Here is a 21,999-nt window from a genome sequence, read left to right as displayed (position 1 = left end):
ATCCTGATAATAGACTGGGGAGATGCCTCAGTCAGTCAAGTACGTGCCTCAAGTGCATGGTGACCAGAGTTTGGTCCACAGAACCTGTGAACATGGTGGGGTGAGGTGGCTCACAGTGCCGGAGAGATGAAGATAGGAGGGTCGCCAACCATGAGCTCCAGGCTAATGAGAGACCCTGTCCCAAAGGAGGTGGATGGCACTCCTGGGGATGTCAGCTGAGGTTGTCCTGCAATGTGCACACACACTGCACATACACACACTGCACACACACACACACACACACACACACACACACACTACACACACACACACACTGCACACACACACTACACACCACACACACTGCACACACTACACACACACACTGCACACACACTACACATTGCACACACACACTACACACACACTGCACACACACTGCATACACACACTGCACACACACTGCATACACAGACACACTGAACACACACACACACTGTACACACACACTACACACACACACACTGTATATGCACACACACTACACACCACACACACACACACACTGCACACACACACACACACACTGTACACACACTCTCCTGAGGATATCATGAAGACCCTAAAAGATGATTGCACAATAAGAATCTGAATTTCATTTTCAAAGCTTAGAGAAATGGCAACTGGCCCACAGTGTCAGCTGCTGAGCGATGGGAATATTCCTGCTGTCTTAGAACAACATGAGGACTCTGACCAGACTCATGAGCCTCACTGCCTAGGGAACCTCTTCCAGCCTGAAATGTTCTATCAGCAAACACAGACTCTTTATTGGCTCCTAATGGAATCATGCTCACCTCAAAGAGTACTAAGTCCTGGTTACATATCTGACCATGCTTAGTAGATGCCACCAGAAGAGAATGCCTTCACTCCTCCTCCTGTGACATTGGAGCAAAAGCAATGGATGCTCTTATCATCAAGAGGATTCAAAGATGTCACAAGATTTTATTGAACTGTCAAGAAAATACAGCAGGCATGCCCTTGTTCAATGTTTGGAAAAAGGGGAAGAGAGAGAGGGGAGGGAGGGGAAAGAAGAGAAAATGGAGGGGGCTGGAGAGACCTCAGTCTGTAAAGCATGGACACACATGCATGTGGATGAGCTTGATCCCCAGAATGTAACTGAAAAAAAAAAAAAAGCATGATGGTGCAAGCCCTTAATCTCAGTGCTGGAAAGGGAGGGACAGGTAGAACCCAGGATAGGCAACCCAGCCTGCAGGAGGAGCTCCGGGACAGTGAAGAGACCCCACCTGAACAGAACAAGGAAAATAACCAAGGTGGACAGTGTCTGAGGAATGACATTCAAGTCTGACATCTGGCCTCCACACATGTGTTCAAACACATGCCACCCAGGCCCGTGATACATATGCCCATGAAGGCAATCATATATGCACAAAATAAGACAGAAGGAAAGGGAGAAAGAAAAAAGAAAGGAGGGAAGGGAAGAGAGAGAAAAGGAGGATGGAAGAAAGGAAGCAGGGAAGGCAGGAAGGAGGGAGGGAGAGGGAGAGAAAGGGCAGAAGGAAGGAAGGAAGGAAGGAAGGAAGGAAGGAAGGAAGGAAGGAAGGAAAGAAGGAAGGTTGCTTTCTTTTCTGCTTTAAAAAAAAGAGAAGAAAAACCTTGCAAAGGACACATGACCCAGTGAGCAGGAAGCTGACTGAGACAAAGCCTCCATTGTGGCTTACAGCTTTGACAAGCAGACTGCTTGTGAAATCAACCATTTGGGGCCAAATTGCCAAGTGGAGCTCTCTGCCATGCACCAGATGCACTCCAATGGTTATTTTCATGGGAAATGAAAGTGATTCACATCAATTTATTCAGAGCCATATGAGTCCTCAACAGCATGCACAAAACAAAGCCATTGCTCCCTTCGTTTCGGGTAACTGCCTGCCTCCTTATTGAAGAAACCCTCCCCACCTGCACTTTGGAGGAGGCATCATTAGGGACCAGGCATCCCATGCCTCTTAAAGCAGACCTGCTTCGAGCCAGAACCTTTCGTGGGCATTGGGAGGAAGTAAATTTTGTATTTGGCTTTATTTGGGGGGTTGTTTCTTCTTCTTCTTCTTCTTCTTCTTCTTCTTCTTCTTCTTCTTCTTCTTCTTCTTCTTCCTCCTCCTCCTCCTCCTCCTCCTCCTCCTCCTCCTCCTCCTCTTCCTCCTCCTCTTCCTTTCCTGTTTCTAACACAATGTTTTGCCCATCTAACAAAACTTTGAGCCTTGTAGTATACACAGAGCTCCTTGGCAATCAGAGGTTTGTGGATTTGTGCATCAGCCATTTTTTCAACATTTGGCTTCTAAAGACAATGCATATAAGAGGGCTGGAAGGGTTGCACAGTGGTTAAAAGCGGGCACACCTTTGGAGAGAACCCAAGTCTCAGCACCTGTGGCTCACAGCCACCTAGAACTCCATCTTCAGGGGATACAATCTTGGGCACTTGGGGCCAGGTTCTTCTCTCTCCTGTGCATTGCAGGATGCCAACAATGCCTCAGGCCCTCTCTCCACTGGCTATGCTTTGTTTGGATCACAAGAGATGACAATCAACATTGAACTCCAGTTATTGTGAATTGTCCCCTAGTAAATAAAACAGGCACTCAGAGAGAACCTATAGTTTAGAGTAACTACACATTCCAGCTTGTCTAGCTATAGCCTGTTTATATACATTTTATTGTATAGGCAGCACTCTGACTGGGGCTGTCTTTGTATGCATACAAAGCATAGGGCCCCAGGCTCAGATGCTGCCATCATGAAAATCTTCACAGCTTATTCACAAGGACCTTCCTTTTCATTTTGAGCCTATTCACTACTTGGCCAAATTTATTGTTCTCTTTTGCATGTGCATGCATGTCCCCATGTGTGTGGGCACACGTATATGTATGTGTACTTGCATGTGGAAGCACATGTTGACACAGAATGGCTTCCTTAACCACCTTCTATATTGAGGCAGAGTCCTCCAGACTTGGAACTTGACAATTCTGGCTCGTCTAGCTAACCAGCATGTTCCAAGATTCCTCTACCTCCTGTGTCATGGGATCACAGGCAGGCTGCTATGCCCATCTGGCTTTTCCATGGGTTCTGACCATCTGAAGTGTAGTCCTCATGCTTATGTGGTAAGAGCATCACCTGCTGACCCACCTCCTCAGCCTAGTCCTATTATTTCATTTACATGTGTGAATGTTCTGCCTGCATGGATGTCTGTGCACTATGTGTGTTCCTGATGCCTGTGTAGGTCAAAAGAGTTTATCAGATCCTTTGGAACTAGAGTATAGATATCTATGAACCACTGTGTGGGCGCTGGAAATTGAACTCAAGTCCTCTGGAAGAAAAAGTGCTCTTAATCGCTGAACCACCTCTCCAACCCCACCCTCAACCCTTTTTTTCATGGAGTCAACTCTCAAAAGTATTTCCATTCAGAAATCAGTGTCTGCTGTCATCATTTTGATCAGACCTGACAGGGCCTTTAGAAGCTTATCATAGGGTTTCGTATTGTAGGTTGAAAACTACAAAAGCCCTGTTTTCTCTCCCAAAGAAGAGCGTCCAGCTGACTGCATCCAGTGATCAAACTACTGTTCACACACACACACACACACACACACACACACACACACACACACACACACTTCATGTTTTCTAGCATAAACTCTTGATGCATTCTGACACTCCCCAGAAAGAACAAGCCTGTGCTAGTAAATTAATAGTCACAATCTTTAATTCAAAAATATATTAAGAAAAACATGCTGTAAAAAACTCACAAAGAACAAAAATATATGAATTGTTCCCCCTAAACAAGGAGTGATAAATTTGAGGGGTCGTGCATGTTGCTTATGTGAGCAGAAGATCCCAGTTATTGAAGCAACAATAAATAATAAGAGCGGTGAAAAGCTGAAGATCATTCACCATTTCAATGGCATTTGAAGATACTATTAAGTCTTAGCTCTGACAGGTCCAGTGTTCATCAGATGTTCTTACATTGTAAAAATACAGTAATCTCTGTTTCTTGTGGATTTCTCCAGTCTAAACGCCAGAGAGAATTCTAATAAAAAACCAGCATTATCTGAGCCAATACTTGGCAAATAAAACAAAAACCGGCCTGTATATGCCAGCTCACAAAACCTCTGCATGATCTTTAGCAATCTGGTCTGCCACTTGTGACATCAATCAATATTTCCTTGCTGCCTGTACTGGAGCCAGAAGATAACATTTCACCTTCCAGGATGGCTACATAGTGGAGCAGAACTTGTATTTCATGCTTGGGCAGATTGGTAAATACTTGGCTAGAAACCCATTAAGTGGCCAATTTCCAGTTCTGCAGATGCCCTGAAATGGATCACCCTAGAATGTTGAAACCTTAATATCTGGTGACAACCATCTGAGGTCTAACTCCAAAGGCCCCATCCATGGTATTCTGGCAATCAGTCATGGCTCAAAGCTATGCAAGACAAAGCCTTTTCCCATTGGGGCATCTGTAAGCTAGGACCTCTTCTGAATGGTATGTTTAAAATGATGCCTTTGGTATCTCTAATATGATGGATTCTGATTAAGTCCTTTGGGGCCTCAGAAGTAACTAGTATGTACTTGAGATATTTGCTTTTGCCTTCAGTAAACTCTTAGTGGAGGAAACATGGGTTGGAGAGGAAGGATTTATTAAGTAAATACATTTATATTTAATGTCCAAGAACCAAGGTTCAGAGCAGGGGTCAGGTCAGGGATCTGTATCCTGCAAGTCAAATCTCAGTATCCTAAGAATGCATTTTATGTGTTTAAAGTTAAAAGGGGAGCAGGTAGATGGCTCAGTGGGTAAAGGTGTTTTCCCTCTGTCTTAGTCAGGGTTTCTGTTGCTGTGAAGAAACACTATGACCACGGCAACTCTTATAAAGAAAACACTTAATTGAGGGTGGCCCACTTACAGTTTCAGAGGTTCAGTCCATTATGATCATGAAGGGGAGCATGGCAGCATGCAGGCAGACATGGTGCTGGAGCTGAGAGTGCTACATCTTGTAGGGAATAGGAAGCCGACTGACTGTCATGAGGGAAGCTTGAAAAAAAGAAACCTGAAAGCCTGCCCCCACAGAGACACACTTCCTTCAACAAGGTCACACTTCCTAATAGTGCCACTCCCTTTGGGGGCCATTTTCTTTCAAACCACCACACTATCACACCTGAAGACTTGAGTCTGATCCCTGAGATGCATGTGGTAAGGGAAGAAAACCAACTCTAGTCACTTGACCTCCACAAGAATGTTGTAGCAAGTACATTTTCCATACACAATAAATAAACTAATTTAATTCAGAATAAAGTAAAAAGGGAAAGGAGGGACTAGACAAAGGGATAGTAGCAAGAGACACTAATCATGACCCTCAAAACCTGAAATATTTACTATCTGTAAATATTTACAATATTTACTATATTTTCTATATTTAGAAAGGTTTGCAAAGAAATCTCTCATTATTGACATCTCTAAATAGATTAAGAACTACAAAGACTTGATTCTATTCATCTTTACCATGTCCTCACCACCATTCACATCTTGAACTTGACCATGATTGACGTTAGAAAAGCCATATTACTGACTACTGTCTAGGGTGTCTACCCAATGCACCCATAAGCCTCTGCTCTCAGGTGAACAAGCTCATGTGAGCAAGGATTTAGGGTGAGACCTGTGGTTATCTTATCATCCTCAGGCCTCCAGGACAGCACCTGCTTATAGAACCACCTACTTAAGGGCTGAGAGTCAGTGTTTGAGTCTACAGACAAAGCTACAAGCTGTTCCTAACTCTTTCTTTTGCTAGAGAAGTATACACATGAGCTAAACAAGGACATGGTGCCCAGCACTTACAGCCATAGAGCAAGGGAGCCTCCAATTAAAGTACACCATTATGTGTGTTCCAAAACCTTATGATGCTAAAGTGGCTGAAGAGAAGTGTTCACACAATGGGGCTTTACCTCTATGACAAGAGTCATAGCCTAGAAGCAAAAACCCTAAGTTTCATGAGCACCTACCATATCTGAATTAACTGGTCTGTCTTAACTGTTTACTTAAAAAAAAAGATTCATTGATTTTCATTTTATGTGTATGAGTGTTTGCCTGCATGTGTGTATGTGCACCATATGTGTGCAGTATCCACAGAGGCCAGAAGAGGGCATAGGATTCCCTGAAATTGGAGTTACAGAGATAGTAAGCCACCATGTAGGTGCTGGGAACTGAACCCAGGTCCTCTGCAAGAGCAGCCACTGTTCTTTTAACTATCTCTACTGACCCTTAACTGTTTATTTTTAAATATGGGGGTAGGGTAATTCCACATATCTTCTTTTAATTTCTAAGGAATTCATGTTGAACTTGGGTATCTTGATTCTGCTTTTTTTTTAAATACTTTAACTGAGTATGCATAAAACAGAGCCTAAAGTGCATTATGGAGACTGTAGTTACTCCATTTAAATCAAAGTTCCATTACTTCCAAGATGTGTGTCCACACTTCAACCCCCTGAGACCTAACAGTGTACGATACTGCCCATACCTATGACCATGTTGAAGATCAAATGTTAATAGATGTCTAGTTCTTGGAACAGTTCCCCACACACTGTAAATTCTCAATGAGTGCCACATATGCCATCATTCCCAGCAGCAGTCACGGCATGTAGCTAACCTCCTAAAACTCAGCTCAGGTATACCTTGCTCCAGGAAGATGCTTGGCCCTTCACAGAGTACCATACACCCTAGACAACTTCCCTTTCAATCTTGTGTGAATGGTATTTTGTTGCCTTTCTGCAGCTGTGATAAAACACTCAGACCTAAAGCCATTTGTAGAGAGGAAGGGAGTTCCTTGGCTTATATTTCCAGGTCACAGTCCATGACTGAGGGAAGCCAGGGAAGAGAGCACAGGGGACCACAGCCTGCTGGCGGCCTCACCTGCTCACACTCAGAGAGCTTCCTTATGCAGCCCAGGACCATCTGCCTTACACATTTTTAATGTTTCCAACCTAAACTCCTTTTCTAAATTTCAAACTTGTTTAAAGATGTGAAACATGTTGGCTTGTTGAAATAAAGTCTCACTATGTAGCTCAAGCTGGTTTTGAACTCCGTGGGTAGCCCCAGGCTGACCTCAAACTCATGGCCCTCTTTCATCAGCCTCCTAGTATTACTGAATTACACGCATGAGCCACCACATCCAGATATAGATGCAGAAGGTTTTTGGTTTTTTTTTTTTTAGTTTTAGGGTATGTTCTCCTTAAGACATATCTGTCACACTGCTCTGCAGGTAGTTGGCAGAAATTCTATACAGTTTTTTTTGTATAATTAGTATGTCAGGATATAAAAAGATTTTAATTTGGGAGAGGAAAAAAAAGGTGATAATTGCTTTAAGCGGTATGTTAAAGTTAACACGGTTAACCAGAATCCATAAATAGAAGAGGTAAATCTGATCTGGAGACAGGGGGGCAAGGAGAGGACAGTGTGGGGTGTTCACACATATAAAACCGACCCCCAACATCTACTTCAGTGTCTGAAATGCCAACCAAGTTGATTGCATGAGTTTTTAAACCCCCTTTCTCCCCTCTCTATATATGCATATATGTGTATGTATACATATATATTATATATATATGTATACATACACCAAATATACAAACCAAATATAAATTGATTTGGTTTCAAGAGTTGTGACAGATATCATTTATATTCTGTAAATTCACTAGAAAATTTTATGTGAGAAGCTCCATTTGCCCATAAATCAGTCCATTAAACGACAACAACCACCAAAATAAAGGGTGTGAAATACCATTTCCAATTTTAGGCTCAGGCCTGTGTGTCATTAAGGATTCAGATTATGAGGGAGAAGCCATCGTAAGGCTTTAATGTCACCCTCAATTGAGCCCACTCTGTGGACCCTAAAAAGGTCTGCTAAGTGGCAGGCCATTTCCACCCTGGGGCTCACGCCTTGAAGGCAATTCTGGAATGACAGGTCTGCTTATGGAATGGGGAGCATCCCACAGGCTGCCACTCCTCATTCCAAAATTAGACTTTATCATAGACACAGATCTCAGAGGTGGCAAAAATATCTGACTGCTGCAGGGAGGTCCCCAGTTGTCCCGCGAGCTCTCTGCTGCTTCTCCAACAAGGCAGCTGGCGGCTAAGATCCACCTCATTCGGTCATTCTGTTTTAACCACCTCGGAAGCCGAACAGTAACGCACTCAATTTGAAAACCATGAAGGTGGGGAAGAGTTATAAGGCATATGGTACCAAAGTTCCTAAAAACATACTCAGATTTTTTAACCCAGTTTGCGTATATGTACCTGTGTTCACGTGTAAGGGTCCGTGTGTGAGTCTAAGGAAGCTCATGCATGTACGTTCACCTGTGGTTGCAGGCCAGAGGACAAACTCTGCTGTCATTCTCTGGTATGTTCCACCATTTTTAAAATAGACAAGTCCTTTCACTGGCCTGAACCTTGCTAAATATGCTAGGCTGGCTGGCCAACAAGGGCTAGGGATCCACCTGTCTCTGCCTCCCCAGCAGTGGGCTTACAAACTTGTGCCAGCACACTGGGTTTCTGTTTTTGAATGTGGGCTCTGGAGATGAACCTTCAGTCCTCAAGCTTGCAAGTCTAGCACTTTGCAGCCTAAGGCATCTCCTCAGATCTCTGTTTTCTTTTTTTCCTTATAAGTGAGCAGTTGTTTAGGAAAAGTGCTCTGATACTGAGGGAGATTTGGAAATGAGTCAGATTTGAAAACACTGACCAGCTTGAGTTTTAATACTTCAAGACAGTGTAGGGGGAGCACACAGGAGTTGTAACTAGACAAAACTGCCCAAAACTCCTGGCTCCAATAACATCAAGCCCCCACTGCTACAGGCAAATGATTTGGTCAGTTTGAATATCACTTTTCTCATCTGTGCAGCAGGAGAGGGTAATTTATTTCTTCCAGGATGAATAAATGAAGCAGTCTCTTCCAGGGTAGGTCCCAAGGGACATTGAGACTCACTATCTAACATCATAATCTATATGACAACACAACATAGTAGGTCCTCCATAAACATTTATGAATAAACAAGTGATTGAGAATGAATGAACGAATGTATTACTGTGGTGCTTAGAAAAAAAAAAAGCTAGGTACAGGCCCTGGCTTGTTGCAGGAGACTAGATAAACAGCAATGATGACATCACTAATGAGCAGGTCCTTGCTGAATGAATGGAATTACCAGCAAATTGAGTAAGATTCAAGAAATAAGAATCAAATCATTAAATAAATAGTAATGTAGGAGGCAGATGCTAAGGTTCTGCTGTCCCCTGTTCCTGAAGTCCTGTGTGGTCAGTCTCTCCATGATTGTGGTTAGGGGTTGGAATTTGAGATAGAGTATGTCAGAAAAATGAGGTGATATTTCCATAATTGTCCCTAGTGGGATTGTGGCATCCACCTTGCAAGAAGAGTCTATTGCTGAATTTGATGAAGGAAGGGGCTGCATTGTAAAGATCCATGAGGCAAAGAGCTGGCCATTGCCTTACTAGCAAGAAACTGAGGTTCCAAATTCTACAGCTACAAGGAGATAACATTCCCCAATAACCATATGATCACGGGGTCACTCCTTCCCCAGTCTCTCCTGCAAATGGGACTGTTGTCCCAACTGACAACATATGCAGCTTGAGAAGAAACTGAGGCAGAGGGACTGAGCTGAGCTAAGCCCTAAGTCCAAACCCCTCACATTGAGATGGTGCGTGTACACCGTGTGTTCCATCCCCAGCATCCCCAATGAACACGTGTGTGTGCTGACTCACAGCACCTGAGTGCTCACACCTTGTCATGCAGCATTGAAAACCACTCACTTACTAATCCAAATCAGAGAGTGCCTGGCCACAGTGTGCGCAGGAAGTCTCCTGGCTGAGTGTGACAACCCAGGGCAGGGGGCACTTCAGAGAACAGAAGGTCCCAAGTCTGGCTGCAGATGGCAGGCATGACTGGGCATAGCCAGTTTTTGTCATTTTGAGCTGTGTGGTCAGGGTGGCCTGGCCCTTTCACTGTCCCTCATAATACAGAGAACGGAGTTTTAGGTGAGACCTTTTCATTTTTACATATTGGCTCTCCATTTGGAATTTTTAGAACCATGGTCACCTAAACACCTACAGAGCAAGAAAACATGTCTAGAGGTTTGACACAGTGCAAGGTGGGAGTACCCCCTCCCTGGAAACCGGTTCCAACTCTGAACACCAATAGTTTTTATTAATTCTTTGATAATTTCAATGTGTTTTTTATCATATTCACCTTATCCCTCAACTCCTCCCAGATCCACCCCCTTTCTCTACCCACCCAATTTTGTGTCCTCTTTATCTTTAAAAAATACGTCAGGTCTAGCATGTGCTGCCCATGTACTCTTGGCTCTGTAGCCATCCACGGGAGCATGGTTGGCCTAGGAAGATTTTCACTCTTAAAAATAGTAATAATAATAATAATAATATTAATAATAATAATAATAACTCTCCCTGTCCCAGTGGCTATCATCACCAAAAGCTCCTTAGCTAGGGTGTGGGACTTTGTGCCTACCTCCTATCACCATGCTGGTATTTGGTCTAGACTGTACATGCTGTCACAACTGCCCTGCTGTTTCCTGAAAACATCATTTCCTTACAGTCACCACTGCCTCTGGCTTTCGTGATCTTCCTAGACCTCTTCCACAATGATTCCCAAGCCTTGGGAGGAGCAGGTGTGAGAAAGATGTATATTTAGGGCTGAGCACTCCCTGGTCTCTTATTCCCTGCACCTTGCTTGACCAGTTGTGGGTCTCTGTGTTAATCACAGTCTACTGCAAAAAGACGCTTGTCTGATGAGGTTGAGAGATGCACCAATCTATGGGCATAAGGATGGACCATTCTGAGTCAGGTTATTCTTCTAAGCTGCTGATCCTGGGCCTTCAATCCAAGGGTCATTAAGAGGGTTCAAAAATATACAGAATTCCCCTGAAATGTTATGGATTACAGAATAGAAAAGCAAACACCACCCTTCTCTTCTCAGTCATTAGGCATCTGAGCTCCAGGGTTGTGGTAACCTCCAGGGTTGCAGTAAGGATCTGACACAAGTTGGTGCCTTAGAACCACTTCTGTTCTGGAGGCCTAAGACTGAAGTCGACTTCTCCAGGGGAAATTCAAGATGTTTTCATGGCTGGTTCTTCTTTGAGAACAGATTCAGTCTCCGTGCTCTCTCTAGCTGCCATGCTAGTCATGCCCTGGCTGTCACTTTCAAAGCCAGCAAAGTGCCATCTTGAGTCTCTCTGTGGCCCTCTGCAGCGCTCACTGACACCCACTACCCGATGTCTGACTGTTTTTCTCCTACCGGCTTCTGGAGGTGACTTTGGATCTACTTAGCTAATCTAAGCACTCTTCCCATCTCAAGGTCCTTTTCCTGACCATCACTGGCTGAGAAGCCCTTTCCCCTCTAACACTGTAGTAAGCTGGTAAGTGGCCGGAGTGGGGTTTTAAAGCATGGAGATCACTGGAAAGCTGTACGTCAGCTAAGGCCGGAGGTGACTGTCACCACCCCTTTCGGGATAACCTTGGCTACTTCGGAAGCAGACCAGCAGGAGGACAAAAGTCATTGCTAGGAGAGAACAATGAATCTTGAATGCTAAGAAGCATGAATCTTAAAGGGTCTTATTAATAAAAAACCAACTCGGAGCCAGGTATTGGGGTGAACACTGAAAGATCAGAGAAACAGAACAAGCCACAGCCACCTCACCTTGCCAATTCCTCAGCTGATCTAGTTTCCACAGACTGGAAGCCTCTGAGTCCTCATCTGAATGGATCTCAGCTGAACTGCTGCTAAAAGCCTGAAACCTTAACAGGCTCTAGTTCCTGGTCTTCACACCTTATAAACCTTTCTGCTTCCTGCCATCACTTCCTGAGATTAAAGGTGTGAGTCACCATGCCTGGCTGTTTCCAGTGTGGCTTTGAACTCACAGAGATCCAGATGGATCTCTGCCTCCAGAATGCTAGGATTAAAGGTGTGTGTGCCACCATTTTCTGGCCTCTATGTCTATCTAGTGGCTGTTCTGTTCTCTGACCCCAGATAAGTTTATTAGGGTGCACAATATATTGGAGAACACAATATCACCACAGAATAGTGCTAGTTCTATGTGACTCCAACCTCAGGCACAGAAAACCAAAACACTAACTCCAGGCCAGGTGCAGTCTCCCTCGGGCCCACTCTATCAGAGGATGTCTTTCCTCCCCTAATCGAGTTCTGATTAAAATATACTAGTGTTTGGCTTTCCACAATCCCCAGCTTAAGTGCCACATCACTCAGGTCCCACTTGGACGCTTACTCACTTCATCTGAAACAGGATGCGCTCGGTTTAAAACAGCACGTCTTTCCTAGAACTCACGAAGCGTGCAGCAAATTAAGGGCAAATGACATTATTTTCTAGTTAAATTTTCAGAGGGATGATCTGAACGAATTACTCATATCCCTGATTAATTTTAGTGGAAATAATGAGGAGACAGAAAATGGGAAAACATGCACACATACATCCCTGTCTGCCTTTCCAGAACCAATTTATGCTAATTAAGGCTTTTCAAATAAGGCAATCTCACAGAAACTTCCTTAGGACCTGACAAGTATCTAATGGGAAAGCAGCCAAGTCCGGGGCAGTGGCATGCTCCTGCTTAGGCTGAAGCAACTTGCATTCAGCTTTGCTGCTATCTGTTTCTCCCTCTGTCGTTCATCCTTCTGTCCATCCACTGAATTATCCTTACTGGCACACATAGAATGGTAAGTATGAGGTCAGACAGATATACTGTCAGTCCACATGTGCCAAAAGAAAGTGGTGTTGGAGGGCCATTTGGAATCAAAATCAAATCTGTTAAAGAATTCAGTCTTTGATTCAATGTTTAAACTTTAAGAGTTGACACTAAGTCGTCGCCATGCATGCAGGTTGAGCACCGCACCAAACCACGGTTTTAAATGTGCTTATTTTATTTCATGTGGACAAGGTTTTCACCTCCATGCATGTCTGTGTACCATTTGCATGCCTGGTGCTCATAGAGACCAGAAGAGGATTCAAATCCCCTGGAACTGAAGTTACAGATAGTTGTGACCACTATGTGCATGCTGGGAATAGAAACGAGGTCCTCTGGAAGAGCAGCCAATGCTCTTAACTGCTGAGCCATTTCTCCAGCCCCTGAAGCATAGTTTTAAAAATTAATGGAAAAATCTGTATAGTATAGCACTATATAACCACACAATAGATGCTTGCTATATAAAACCTGGATGTTGTATAAGGCTTTTTCAAAAAGATAGCTGTGGGCTGGGGCAATAGTTCAGGAGCACTTGTTATATAATACTCACGAGGACCTGAGTTTGAATCCCCAGACTCCATGTAAAGCCACATGCAGTGGAGAAAGTCTGTCATCCCACTGTTCCTTCAGGGATAGGGAGCTGGAGACAGAAGATTGTCCCAGAAGCTCCCGGTTCAGGTATCCTGAAGCTATCATACCTGAAGCATGCAACCACAAACAAGAAACCCTACCTTAAGCAAGGTAGACAGTGGGGATCAACACTCAAGGGTGTTAGCTTTTTAAAAGCTAACCGTAAGTCATGTGTTCAGTACAATTCTGCTTGTTATACACCTACAGGTTAAAACCTCAGAAGCTCCACACTCAAAAATTGACAATAGGTATCTTGCTGTGTGGCAGAAGCAAGAGGTCTTGCTGTCTCTGGTCAATGTTTCTTTGTCTGAAGCTCTTCAATGATGCATGGATTTTGTAATAAATGTGGCTCTTCCTATGGATTCCTACAGTTGTCTATGACCTAAGCCATCATGTTGCTTCACTCTCCACTCCTTCCAAATGCTGTCTTTAGGCTGCCTCTACTCAGACACAGACTGACAGACAGACAGATGAGTGGTGTAAGATGTAGCTGTTGTTGAGATCAACCTGAAGCAATGGATCTACTCAGCAGTGGGCTATGCCAAATGTATTGTAAGCAGATCTCATGGAAACCTAACTTTCTACTATTTTTCTCATTCTGTGAAGCAGAAAACTGGATCTTAGAAAAATCTAGAACTTCACTCTACTCCACAAAGCTGTAATGGTGTAGTGCTGGTGTCGGAACTAGGTTTGGCTACAAGGTAGCAACCATGAACACAATGACAGTGATGGCCTGTGTCTGCATTATCCATGTCTATTCCATGATGGTTAGATTAGTCAGGGAGAGGTGGGGGGATGGGAGGAAAAGAGAAGGAGGGAGGGAGAAAGAGAGATTGTAATGAAGGTGAGGGAGTCTTGTGAAAATAGACATTTCCTGTCCCAACCTCCCAGTCCCAAATAACCAAGACAGAGGCTGAATATGAATTATAAATGCTCAGAAAGTAGCTCAGGCTTGTTACTATCTAGTTCTTAAAGTTAAATTAACCCATATTTCTATTTATGCTTTGCCATGTGGCTCATGGCTTATTAATTCATTTTCTACATATCTTGCTTGCTTGGAGGCTGGCTGGCATCTGTCCTAACTCCACCCTCCTTCTTCCCATCATTCTCAGTTTGACTTTCCTGCCTAACTTCCTGCCTACCTGGCCTGTCAGCTTTTTTTTTTTTTTAAAGATTTATTTATTATGTATATAGCATGTATGACTGCAGGCCAGAAGAGGGCACCAGATATCATTACAGATGGTTGTGAGCCACCATGTGGTTGCTGGGAATTGAACTCAGGACCTCTGGAAGAGCAGTTAGTGCTCTTAACCGCTGAGCCATCTCTCCAGCCCGCCTGTCAGCTTTTTATTAACCAATTAGAGTGATACATATTCATAGTGTAGAACAGGATTGTTCCACAGCAGTCTTGAGCTGTAATATGAAGGCCTGAGATCCAGAAGCACTGATGGTGTCACTTCAAGTCTGAGTTTGCAGATAGCAAAAGACCAGTGTGCAAGCTCAAGACTCTCAAGCAAAGAGAGTGAATTCGTTCTCCTTGTAAGCTGTCTAGGCCTCCAACCAGTAGAATGAAGCTCTCTAACACCTCAGAATACAAATTTGTTTCTTCAAATTACCAATTAAAATGACATCTCATCCAGAAGCATTCTCACAGCAACACCAGAATAACGTTTAATCAAAAACCTGGCAAATTATCCCCTACACAAGTTGGCTCTCCCACCCCCTTAATTCCCACCAGATCTCACAGCGTGTACATCCCCAACCACCTCTGAAATGCAATTATGATCATAAAGCCAACTCTTGGTCCAGAATGTGCAACACAGCCCTGACTCTCTCCCCTCTTTCAGTAGTGAGCTCTGGCCCCAAGAAGGCCACTCCCAAAACAAACATTACCTGCACATTTTCAAATTGTAATCCAGTCCCCTTAATCTTATCATGCCACATGAGCTCCTCTTGTTTTTAGTGTCTTCCAGGCATTTTTTTTTGTCCTTTGTTTTTCTATTTAAGGTTTCTTGGTATTTGGGTCTGGAGAGATGGCTGAGCAGTTAAGAGGGTGTACTACTCTTGCAGAGGACTGGAATTCAATTCCCCTCCCTCAGCACCTATGCTATTCGTAACTGCCTATAACTCCAGCTCCAGGGTATGTGATGCCCTCTCCGGGCATCCGTGGGTACCTGTTAAGTTCATATGCATGCACCCACATCCAGAAACACATACGTATACACAAAATTTAAAAATAAAAATAAAAGAGTCAGGCTTTGCCTTTAATCCCAACACTTGGAAGACAGAGGCAGTGGATCTCTGCGAATTGGAAGCTAGCCCGGTCTACATAGTGAGTTCTAGGACAGGCAGGGCTTCATAGAGGGACCTTGTCTCAAATAAAAAACAAACAAACAAACAAACAAATAAATAAAATCTTAAAGATTTCTAGAAATATTTCTTCTCCTTCTATAGGACACTGAAGAATTATATTTTCTTTACGTCAGAGTCCTTAGCAGCATGTAATGCAAAGGACAGGTGTTCCAAACTCATGTGTGCATGCTCATGTCAGCATCTTCATACAATAGCAGATGTACGGCTATGTATGTGTGCTGTCTTGGGCTTTCCCTGTCTCAAAAAGCATTTGTAACTGAATTGCAACTCATTCCCTGCAGTTACTCACTTCATTTGAGCCTGGAATAGTTCTCCCCAGGTTCCCTCAGCCTTCTTTCATTTGTGTTTTCTAGGCACATTTGTTGTCTGGAAATAATAACTTTTGATAAAGATATGCATACATATGCAGAGGCAGGCTAGCCACAGAGCTGAATCTATAGATGGCAATACACACTCATTCAGTGTTAATGTTGTAATGTAAATTACATTGATGAACTAACTGTCACCTGCTGTTTAAGCTTACTGAGAAGTCCCACCCTCTTCAGTCTCAAGCATGTTTATCTCAAAGTGTCCTCTAAAGCACCCTGTCCAGTGACCCCCTGATTCTCTTGTAGAAAGAGAGAAACAGCAAGCAGCTAAGGGTGCATTGTGTTCTTGAGAACAGGTAGAAGGCAAACCATTCCAGACAGACAACACTACTGTTTATTCTTGGGTGTAAAAATGCCTGAAGTAGGAATAGGAATAGAAATTCATCCATGGAGAGAAAAGACTCAGCTGGATGCCCCAGATGGGATTTCCCAAGTGATTTCTGCTGCATGTTATAAGCCGCCATTTGACGTTCTTACCTTTGCTTGCTCTCAGCCAGGCTAACCGAGTCTTTTCTGTTGATGTTATAAGCACCTGCCTTGTTGATATTTTGCCATCTATTTGTTGCTTCTCTCTACCTGCTACTTCCTGTTTGTTTTCTTTTTATTTGTGCTTGCTACATGCTTAAGAAACTCACTCATTTGAAATTGAAAGGGCAGCTGTCAGTGAGCATCCTCTGGAGCGTACACAACAAATGCAAATACTCATGTGTAATAATTAATGATAAAGTAGGTGGTTTATCAGTTGGTCACGTTGGGAATTCTAGGGATAGCACTCAACCCATGTCCTACAATGTTAAGTCAAGAAACAAACCAACTGCTTATGTAAAGTGGGCCGTGTTGTCCAGCATGGACATTCCCCGATCACAATCTATAGTGGTGTGTGCTGGGCAGAAAGAGGACATTCCAAACATACCATTGAATTTTTCACACTCTGCAGCAAGCGCTCATGCTGCTCAGCTATGGCCAATGCAGCAGAATGGACCTTCTGGTAGATGGCCTCGCCGTCTCGTGTTTGAAAGATAAATAGCCCTTCACCAGTCTCACACATCCTGTGAAGACAAAAGCAAGAAACTTCTGAAAACCTAGCCCTCAGAATGTCGATATGGCAGGATTTGCTCATTTAATTTTAGTACAGGGTCATGCTATGTAGCACTTGCTGGTCTAAAACTCTAGGTAGCCCGAGTTGACTTGCAACAGCCCTTCTGTGTCTGCCTCTTGAGTGCTGGGGTTACAGGAATGCCATCTGAGTTCATTTATTCTTAATGTGATTCGAGCTCATGTTCACATTTGCTAAATAATATTAACTAGACCAAAATGGTCAGTGTCCAATTAACTATTCTAACAGTGGGCATGGAATCAACACTCCTAGCTGATAAGTACTGAATGGTGTTTTGTTTTGTTTATTATAAATTGAAGTAGAAGATAAGTACTGTTTTTCCATCCTCAGTATAATGCCACACTCCAAAGGGGCCCCTGTGGCACTGATCCCTCCTCTCACTCCAGGAACAATCTTTCAGCAGAAAACCACTACATGGGCTGTAAGCTCCCGGAGGAAATGGGGTTCTGTCTTTCTTCGATACTATTCTAACTTCCCCACAGATGACAGCCCTAGGAATTCTTTCATTTCCAAATCTACATACAAAATGTTGGTCCGGCGTCCTGTCAACATGCTGGATCCAATGCAACCCATCACCCTTCCTTAAGGAGCAGGACTCTGCTGAGTTAATGTATGGGACACATGGGAAATTCTTCAAGGAAAACAATGTATATGGGTTTGGGAACTGAGGTCAAAGATTTAGAGAAAGGGCATATCCACCCCAGACCACAAAAATCCAGAAATAAACTGATAAAGGGAACTGGCCAGGCACCATTAGACAAAAACAAAACAAATTCTTTTTAATTGCGTATGTTTTAGTGTGCATGTAGCATGAATCTTAAAAGGTCTTATTAATAAAATCAAACCCAGTGCGAGTTGTTGGGGTGAACGCTGGAAGATCAGAGAAGCAGAACAAGCCACAGCTTCCTCACCTTGCCAATTCCTCAGCTGATCCTGTTTCCTCAGACTGGAAGCCTCTGAGTCCTCATCCAAATGGGTCTCAGCTGAACTGCTGCTAAAAGTCTAAAAGCTTAACCAGGCTCTAGTTCCTGGTCCTCACACCTTATATACCTTTCTGCTTCCTGCCATCACTTCCTGGGATTAAAGGCGTGAGTCACCATGCCTGGCTGTTTCCAGTGCGGCTTTGAACTCACAGAGATCCAGATGGATCTCTGCCTCCAAAATGCTAGGATTAAAGGTGTGTGTGCCACCGTTTTCTGGCCTCTGGATCTAGTGGCTGTTCTGTTCTCTGACTCCAGATAAGTTTATTAGAGTGCACAATATATTTTGGAGAACACAATATCACCACATGTGCATATACAAATATATTTAATTACAAGTATTTTTAATTTAAAAATATTTATTTTATGAGTGAGTATAGGTGTTTTGTTTCCATGTACATCTGTTCATCACATGCATGACTGGTGTGCTTGGAGGTCAGAAGAGGACACCAAATCCCCTGGAACTGGAGTTAAGGTTAAGGACTGTTGTGAGCCATCATGTGGGTGCTGAGAATCAAACCTGAGTCCTCTGTAAGAGCAGCCAGTACTCCTAACTGCTGAGCCCTCTCTCCAGCCACTACTGCCAATACTTTAAAGAATTTGAATCAAAGCACATGCAGTAACACTGAAAAGAGTTCTGGTATGAATATATACAACAATGATAAGAGGTTGTATTTATTTGTTCTAAACTAGCCGTCTAAATCCCCTCTTTCCACTTCAGATCTTCTTACTGATAGCATGAACTCTGCCTTACTTAATGCTTGAGTTTTGTTCACGTCTGAAAAACTGTATGACACAATAAAGAACTAAGGACGTTTCCAGCTCAAGCCATTGCTCTTTTTTGTACTTATTCAGTACATGCAATTAGTGTCATAAAACAAGAAAGATACACCCCAGTCCAATTATTCATAGTTGGCCCAGAACCCCAGCCATATGGGGGGGGTAAATAATGGCTGACACTGCTTAGCTTCAATTTCATGAACATGGATTTATGAGGAAAAAGAGAAGGGGATGCTAGGAAAGAGGAGAAAGAGAGCTTGGTTTTAATCAGTGATGAGTATGGGATTGTAATCATTAAGTTGTGCCCCGTCAATAAAGTATTAAAGCTGAGGTTCAAAACATTCTTCAGTTAACTGTTTTGTGAAGACATCGTATGTCATTGCAAGCCCTGCTCTCACCTCTTTTGAATGTAAGTTGCTGTACAATCTCGATTCCACTTCCTTGCACAAAGTTCTACAAGGCTTTGTGATTTTTCCACATCTCTTTTACCACAAAGTACATGAATTTATTAAGATGAAGAATCAGTCTTAACCGATTCTTTCAGGGGAAGAAATCACCTGCTGTTTCTCCTATGATAGAGGTCACTGCTCATTGACTTACTGAAATGACTGCCCTGTCCCTTGAGGACAAGAAGGCACCTGTTACTCAGAAGCATCTAGAAGATGGCTGAGGAGCACCTAAGTTTGAAGGCATGCTTCTTAATCCTGGTGCTCCAGGGGCCTTTAAAGGCTTTTGTTTTGACTAAAACTCACAGTAAGAAATACAATTTAGATTATGACCAAATACACTGATCTATTGCTACATAGGTTGGTCATAAATCTATTAACATGCTAATGTTTTCTCCCTCTCTTAGCAGTTGATGCTTGCTTGACAGTACTTCCTTTACATTATGACTCTTTAACTGGCAAGAACAACTCTTAACAAAATCATCCTTTGGACAATTCCTGGAGTTTTACTTGTTTGCCTTGAGATAGGGTGTCATCATCCTGTTCGGTCCTCCAAACCAGTATGTACCTGAGGAGGGACTTAAACTGCTGACCTACCTGCCCACATGTGAGTGCTAGGTCTACAGCTGTGTGTCCTAACGAGTGCTGAGTCTACAGCTGTGTGTCCTAATGAGTGCTGAGTCTACAGCTGTGTGTCATGATGAATGCTGAGTCTACAGCTGCGTGTCATGATGCTTGGTTTAAGCAGTAGTTGTGTTCAAACTCAAGGCTTTGTGTGTGATGGGCAAACCTTCTACCAACTGAGCTATATCCCCAGTTCACCCACCAATGCCTCCTTTTGAAAAGCATAATCTTTTATTTAATGACATCATTTAAATCTCTCAAATACTGTGATCAAAAACAAAGGAAATCAAAGTGACTATAGAATCAAGCATTGTTTTTCCGACACTCACCTGAAGCCAATGAATGCAGACACACACACACACTATTCAGGTTCACAGACAGACAGACACACACACATGCACACACACACACACACACCACTGCCACAGACAATGTCACGGCCACAGCTTACCACTTTCAGAAAGAAACAAGAGTCACATCCCTAACCATCATAGCTCAGGTAGAAAAACAAGACTTTCTATTCAGACCCCCTAGGGCATAGAGAGTGGAGGAGACAAAGCTAATGGGAAGTAAGTTTCTTTCTTTCTTTCTTTTTTTTTTTTTTTAAGATTTTTAGCCTACAATAAGCTAGTAAGGTATTTATATATACACAGGAATCAAATGTTATAGCTGCTTCACAGCATTTAAGACTAGTAAGAAATCTTGTATGTAAAGTTAGCTGATTTTAGATGTCAGCAACCTGTTCCATTATTTATATTTTGTTCTGTAAGGGCCAAAATGGCTTGACCTACCAATAATGGCCAAGAGGTTCCCCACTGTGAAATAAAGAGATAAGATTCATGAAAGAACTCTCAGTAGAACAGACATGTGGCCTCTGGTTTATATGTCGGGATTTCCTTCTGTTTATTTAAGAATGTGTGCCCTTTAGCTCTACTGCATGACTCACAGAGTGGAGGATGGACAAAACCTGGCCTTTCCATGCAATTCCCTTCAGCCTCTTCTAATCCTGGCACATAAGCCCTTCCATTCTACTTGTTTTGCCTGACTGATTGGCTTGGAGCTGTTTCATAAGGAGTGTCTCAACACATTAAAATGTTACTACAGGCCTTGACAAACAGTATAATGGGTGAAGGGCCCAAGGCAATAAAAATAAAAACACATCAAATAGACTAATGGCTTTATATAACCCAGCACCACAGTGCAGGCTGGTCAGCTCTTCAGAAAACAAAAGAGAAAAACCTACTCAGGCATTCATGCCGAAGAGCAGGAAGGCATTTTGGTATCTTGTAACCCCTTCCTCCTTTCTCTTTATCCATTGCTTTTACCTCGGATGCTTTTTGAGGGATGTCTCAAATTGCATCTTTATCTCAGAGGAAAGGTGGGGACCACATCCCAGAACAATATTAGGGATGCCTGAAGATAGTGGGGATGGAATATGTCTGGAGGAGACAAGAAAGCTGACTTTGGCCTGAACTCACACTTGAGATCAGAAGTGAGGGAAGTCTGGGGGACTAATTTTGGTCAGAGCATTTTATCACAGCAGAAAATTAGGACACCATCTTTTCCATTTTCTGGTAGAAGAAGAGGAATTCATTTCTCCTGAGCAAGTCTGTGGTGAGACAGAGCACCCCGTGTGAATTTCTCTACTCAACATAGTAAGAAAGGAGGATGCCATGCCCACTTACTTTTTCTTCCTTGATAATAAGCAATGAACTGTCTCTGAAACATTCAGATATTAGAGAGTGTTCAATGGCTTGGAACCACGAACACAAGAATATGCCAGAGACAGCAGCGCAGCTTTTGCTTTACGCATAGACTCTTCAGTTAGAAGAAAGTCCAGCTTCTCCACTAAAAAGTTACCTAACCAGTTAGACTG

General features: G+C 43.1%; 1 protein-coding gene across 2 annotated transcripts in view; it reads right to left on the bottom strand.

Moving 5' to 3' along the window:
* Dok5 (docking protein 5) overlaps nucleotides 1-21,999 on the bottom strand; it is a 169,665-nt gene that overhangs the window by 30,973 nt on the left and 116,693 nt on the right. For both annotated transcript variants that reach the window (XM_059259781.1, XM_059259783.1), the window contains exon 6: nucleotides 17,090-17,225. In XM_059259781.1, coding sequence (XP_059115764.1) covers nucleotides 17,090-17,225 — 136 coding nt within the window. The remainder of the gene's footprint in view (nucleotides 1-17,089; nucleotides 17,226-21,999) is intronic.

The sequence above is a fragment of the Peromyscus eremicus genome, chromosome 4, assembly GCF_949786415.1.
Source record: "Peromyscus eremicus chromosome 4, PerEre_H2_v1, whole genome shotgun sequence".
Taxonomy (NCBI): Eukaryota; Metazoa; Chordata; class Mammalia; order Rodentia; family Cricetidae; genus Peromyscus; species Peromyscus eremicus.
The sequence above is the reverse complement of the archived record's forward strand: the minus strand, read 5'-3'. Positions and strand labels throughout refer to the sequence as shown.